Source organism: Microtus oregoni, unplaced genomic scaffold, assembly GCF_018167655.1.
Source record: "Microtus oregoni isolate MIOR12 unplaced genomic scaffold, Mior012 000023F_ref0000262, whole genome shotgun sequence".
Lineage (NCBI taxonomy): Eukaryota > Metazoa > Chordata > Mammalia > Rodentia > Cricetidae > Microtus > Microtus oregoni.
Window position 1 is genome coordinate 8,307,361 of NW_024543082.1, and position 6,004 is coordinate 8,313,364.

The 6,004-nt window shown below is 44.2% G+C and overlaps 1 protein-coding gene across 5 annotated transcripts in view; it reads right to left on the bottom strand.

Annotated features, from left to right (window-relative positions):
• Senp7 (SUMO specific peptidase 7) overlaps positions 1-1,751 on the bottom strand; it is a 94,091-nt gene extending 92,340 nt beyond the window's left edge. For 3 of the 5 annotated variants that reach the window (XM_041673252.1, XM_041673251.1, XM_041673250.1), the window contains exon 1: positions 1,610-1,750. In XM_041673252.1, coding sequence (XP_041529186.1) covers positions 1,610-1,649 — 40 coding nt within the window. In that variant the 5' untranslated portion in view covers positions 1,650-1,750. Of the gene's footprint in view, positions 1-1,609 lie in introns of all 5 variants that reach the window. The other 2 variants (XM_041673249.1, XM_041673248.1) reach the window with 1 other exon arrangement.
• Positions 1,752-6,004: the final 4,253 nt, after the last annotated feature.

Below are 6,004 nucleotides of genomic sequence, written 5' to 3' on the forward strand. Positions count from 1 at the left end.
CTCCTGAGTGCTAGGGTTGAAGGACAGCGGCACCACTGACCAAACGATGCCAGACACTGCATTTTTCTAGTATGCCCATTTCTCTTGAAGACGGGAATCAGGAATCTTAAAACAAAACTGATCAGTAGAGACACGCACCACAAAAGCACCTTTATGTCTTGCAAAATTATACTTTCAAAGACAAAGAACAGTTAGGATCTTTAAAATACACAGAAAAAAGCTAAGCATGGTGGCATACACCTACAACCCGAGCACTGGGGAAGACTGAAACAGGAGACTCTTGCGCTGCATAGCTGCATGGTGATCATCCCTCCAAAAAAATAGACAAAAATATTGATAAGACTGATTGCATATGAAGAGATATCGGGATCTCCATTATGTGAAGCCAGATCCTCAGAGATCTCTGCTCACTTCCTTCCATTCTACAGTAAAAGTTTAAGACACATCACCTGGGCATGCATAAATAGATTTGGAACTATTTACACTAGCTTTACAAAAATAAACAATATAATAAATCTTTAAATGGGCTGGGCTGAGCTGAACACTGGCGGCTTATCCTAGCACTAGAGGGAGGGAGAGGCAGGTGGATCATGGAGGATCTCGGGAGTCCAAAGCCAGGATCCTCTACAGAGCGAGTTCCATGTCAGCCAGAGCTTCACAGAGAAAGGCTGTCTCGAAAAAACGGGGTGGCTGTAACCCCAGCATTCAAGAGGGGTGGGGGGAGCCTGAGAATTTTATGCTATCCTGAGTTACACAAGGAGACCCTTTCTCAACAACAACAACAAAAAAAAAAAAAAGATCAATGAATTCGTCGATGTTGTTTTATGTACTAGATTGCATTTCTATGAACACGGGACTTGACTCAAGGATTTAAAATGTGCACTTAACAAACGACGCGTATAACAACTTGACTGGGAGGAGCGCTACATCAATTTTATACCAAACTTAAGTGGTTCTTGAGTTTCAAGCTTTGAAATAAATACAAACAAAAATGTGATGAGATAAAAATAAAACAACAAAAGCCCGGCTTCGAATCCTTTGACTTTCGAATCACTTTTGGAAGATGCAGGAGGCTGGAAAAGAAAAATGCTATTTTAAAGGAGCCTGCTGGGACGAAAAGAGGCAGCAGGCTATTTACTAGGGGAACAGCGGGGCGATCGGCAAGCCCCGCCTTCCTTCCAGGCAGCCTCTCCGAGCTGCCACGGGAAGGCGGAGAAAGCCGGCCAGGCAAGGAAGGATTCCAAGGAACGCAGGAAAGTGAGAACGAGTGCGGAGTGGGTGGAAGCGAGAGCGAACGCGGGTGGAAATACGAGGAAGGCGTGGCAGGTCAGCGGCTGGCCAACAGGGAAGATCCGTGGGCCGCAGACAATCAAGGAGAGCGTCTCGGCAGGAGGGAGCAAATCGAAGGGGTGCAGAGGGGCAGGCTTAAGCACGGGCTGCTGCGACAGCTGCGGTCGTGCCTGCGCGCCCCGGAGCTCTCCATTATGCGCGCCCCCGCCGCTCCCTCCCTCCCGCCCTCCCTCCCGCCCTCCCCACCGCGCCTCGGAGCGGCCGCCAGCCGCGCAGGTAGCCCGGTCCGCTCGGCTCTCGCGCAAGCCCTCCTCCTCACCAGCCGAAGAACGCCGACGCCCAGGCCTGGCCTTGTCCATCTTCTCCTCCGGCTCCTCCAGTCGCACTTCCAGGCGCTGTCACCTCAGGGCCCCTCGGGCTGGGGAAGGGAGGGGGAGGAGAAGAGAGAAAGCCAGAAATGAGGCTCGCGCTTGCGCACTAGCAGTCGCCTCCCTCCGACCGGAAGTCCCTTGCCCCGCCCACCTCGCCCGGAGCTGGCACTTCCCGGGACTTGTTTTCCCCAAGGGCTGCTACCCCTGGAGCCTTTGCTGCAGGGAGTTTGAGCAGCAGTGTCGCTAAGAGAAAGCGAGGCTTGGCATACGATTTTAACCTGTTGACCTTAAAGTTGAGGTCGACAGAAATTAAATATATGGAGTTACTTCAGTTTATTGCCTTTAACGAAGTGGCCTCAGAAGTATAAGCATAGAAATTACTCTGTGGTATTTCCAGCTGTGTGTCCTCAAGAAGCCTACTCAAACTTAGAACATGAACCGCAAAATATAGTTTTTCTTATAATCGTGTGATGTAAGAAACAATCAAATATGAGTCTTTTCTATCAAAAACTATAAAGCCTGTGTTTAGAACTGTTAGGCCTCAGGAAGTCTGTATATCCAGAGATAACAGTCTTGGCCCAGTAGTTAGATTTCTGGCTGTTACCCTTAAACCTTATACCCATGAAATAAACTCTATACCCAAGCTCTATCTCTCTGCATGGCCTGTCTGCCCGTCTCCCACTCACCAGGGCCTCGGGTCACCCGCAGCCCTTCGTGGGACCAGCCTCGGGTCACTCGGGTCAAAATCATAACTACATTGTTATTAATTTAGGGTTTGAAGAGAAACAGGTTAGGTGAGCGCATATGTTTAGTTTATAAAGGAGTTTTTTTTTTTGTTTTTTTTTTTTTGATTTTCGAGACAGGGTTTCTCTGTAGCTTTTGGTTCCTGTCCTGGAACTAGCTCTTGTAGACCAAGCTGGCCTCGAACTCACAGAGATCCGCCTGCCTCTGCCTCCCGAGTGCTGGGATTAAAGGCGTGCGCCACCACCTCCCGGCAAGGAGATTTATTTAAAATTAAAGTTTGCCTTATAAATGTCCCTCCATCCCCCAAAAAAAAAATGAGAAACGAAGCATGCTATCTCACACCTATAATCCCAGCACTTGCTGGGCAGAGGCAGGAGACCACTGTGAATTCAAGGCAAGCCTGGTCTCTATATACAGAGATCCAGACAAGCCACAGCTCCATAGTGAGACACTAAAGAGCAAGATGGTAAGAGAGGGGCGGCAAACCAAAGGGTACTCCAGAAAGTACTTGAGTCTAAATACCAACTTCGGAGCCAATGACACTCAGAATAGCCAGGGCTGCACATTTCCCAGTCCGTAGTCCTTTCTAAGTGTCAATTCAATAACATTAATTATATTTGCATTACTGTACAACCATCACAATGGTTCCCCCCCCTTTTTTTTTTTTTGTTTTTTCTCCTACGACACCAAACAGAGACAATGCACCATTATGCAGTTACTCCCTAAAAGTCTTCCCTCCCCAGAGGGAGTTTTAGTGCAAAATCCTGGCTCCAACTGTCACAACAGAGGGAGGCGAGCCACACAGTTGGGTGCACTGATTAGAAATAAAGGTTGGTCAGAAGCAGAAAAGGTGTTTTTAACCTGTGCATACTGGGAAGAGGAATGGATAAAGGGTCTACTGACCCCAAGCTTGTGTATGGGGATATTAATATGAACTTTACATTTAAGAACAGAAAGAAATGGGGCAGGCACGAGGCATGTGCATATTTAAACGATCCTCTTGATCAAGGTGTGGTCCCACCACATTTGAGCTCAAGGTGACTGAAGTCACAATAGTTAATGACTGTCTTTGCATCTGAGGAGCAATCTGATTCTGTTCCAGAGTATAGCTGCTCTAGCATAAATAATTGCTCTCAGTTGCAGGGTGATCTTTCCTGCCTATTGACCTTGCTCTTCCCAGAGACTGCAGAATTAAGACAATTATTTGTCTTTGTGTCCTCAACATTAAAGGGAAACAATCTCTAGATAGGCAATTCTTTTATTTTTTTATTTATTTATTTTTGGTTTTTTTTAAATATTTATTTATTTATTTTTGGGTTTTTGAGGCAGGGTTTCTCTGTGTAGCTTTGGCTGGCACTTGGGCAGCTGGCAACTTCGGGGGAGGAGCTACCGTAGCCACCAAGAACTCAAAACTGGGCTTTTTGGTGCCTTCCCTTTGTTAGAGATTCTCTGAGAGAACACTGCTGTGTTTAGTCCACTTTACTGATCTTTTAATTTATGGTAATATTTGTGTATTATTTGAGAAATCTTTGCCTCCTTTAAGGCTTTGAAGATATCCTACTTTTTCTTGCATAAACCTTGTTTTATCTTTGACACTTAGACATATGACCATTTTGTAATTAGTTTTTTTTTAAAATTCCATTCGGTTATCCCATTGTTTCCCTGGGTCTGATGTGATACTTACTATGCAAACATAAGAATTTAAGTTCCAATTTCCAACATCGTCATAGAAAGCCTAGTGTAGCTGTGTGCACCTGTAATGCTAGCAGTTCTTGTGGGTAGAGACTGGAGGATCATGGGCTCGCTGGCTGCTGGCCCCATTCCAGGATCAGAGAGAGACCTAGCCTGAAAAGAATAAGGCAGAGTGCAACGAACAGGACACCTGATATCCTCCTGTTCTCCCCACATGTGCAAGGTGTGTGTAACCTGCACCCGTGTCTGCATACATGCCGACACCACACATGTCCACATATATGCACTCAAATGTACAACCCCCCAAATTGCTTCAAGAGTTATTGGAAAAATCATCCATTTCTTACTGAACTGTAGTAATATGTCACAAGTAGATGACTTGGTGTTATGTATGTATATACAACCATTCATTTTTATTATGAAATCTATATAATTCAGTAGATTACAATTCTTATTTTTGAATAGGATCTCACCATTAGCCCTGGCTGTCCTGGAACTTGCTATGTAAACCACCAGGCTTGCCTTGAACTCATAGAGATCCATCTGTCTCTTCGTACTGAGTGCTAGGATTAAAGGTGTGTTCTACCATGCTATGGGTTATACTTGCTAAAACATCTTGGATTGTGTCTGATATGCTCAATGTTATTTATATTCATTGGTTAGCACAGTGAGGAGCATATGATAGCCATTAAGTAAATAATTGCTGTTTGAATGAGAGATTTCATATAAGAAAACCCCACAGGAAGTCTGGAAAATGTTGATGAGTAAAGAGTTAAAGTATTTCTGTCTGTGCAGCATGTATGTGAGTGTGATAGAGCTTGAGGGAAATATTTTTGTAGAATACTGCCAACATCTAGATAATTTCACCTCTGCTCTCCATCATAAGAATTTTCCAAAGTTGCCGGGCGGTGGTGGCTCTCGCCTTTAATCCCGGCACTCGGGAGGCAGAGGCAGGCAGATCTATGTGAGTTCGAGGCCAACCTGGTCTACAAGAGCTAGTTCCAGGACCCTGTCTCAAAAATAATAATGAAAAAAATTTCCAAAGTCTCGCCTAAATGGGGATTACAAATTGCTTCTGAAAAGAGTCAAAGAGGAAATTCTGTTAATTACCTAAGTTATAGAATAGGTTTACAGAAAATTAGAACACAAAAGGCACAAATTAGGAGAGACCAATTGCGGACTCTGAATGACTTTCAAAGATTGTTGGGAGACATTTCCAGTCTATGACCAGCTGTTGGGATAACACCTGATCTAACAGTTCATTTAAACAAAACTTTAGCTGGGCGATGGTGGCGGACGCCTTTAATCCCAGCACTCGGGAGGCAGAGGCAGGCGGATCTCTGTGAGTTCGAGACCAGCCTGGTCTACAGAGCTAGTTCCAGGACAGGCTCCAAAGCCACAGAGAAACCCTGTCTCGAAAAAACCAAAAAAAAAAAAAACAAAAAACAAAAAAAATAAAAACCTTTAGATGGTGATAAAGATTTGGATAGTCCCAGAGAATTAACAGCTGAAGCAGAAAAGGAATTGACAATTGTTGAGAAAAAATTACAGGAGGTACATGTGGATAGGGTGAATCCAAATCTTAATTGTATTCTAGCCATACTGCCTTCTAGAATTTCTCCTACAGGAATTTTAATGCATAGGGATGATATTATATTAGAATGGATCTTTTTACCACATAAACCAAGTAAAAAATTAAAAATTTATGTGGACTCGGAAGGCAGAGGCAGGCAGATCTCTGTGAGTTCGAGGCCAGCCTGGTTTACAAGAGCTAGTTCCAGGACAGGAACCAAAAAGTTACGGAGAAACCCTGTCTCAAAAATAAAAAAAAAAAGCAAAAAAAAAAACTTATGTGGAAAAAGTCTCTAAATTAATTATAAAAGGTAAATTAAGACATTGTCAATTAG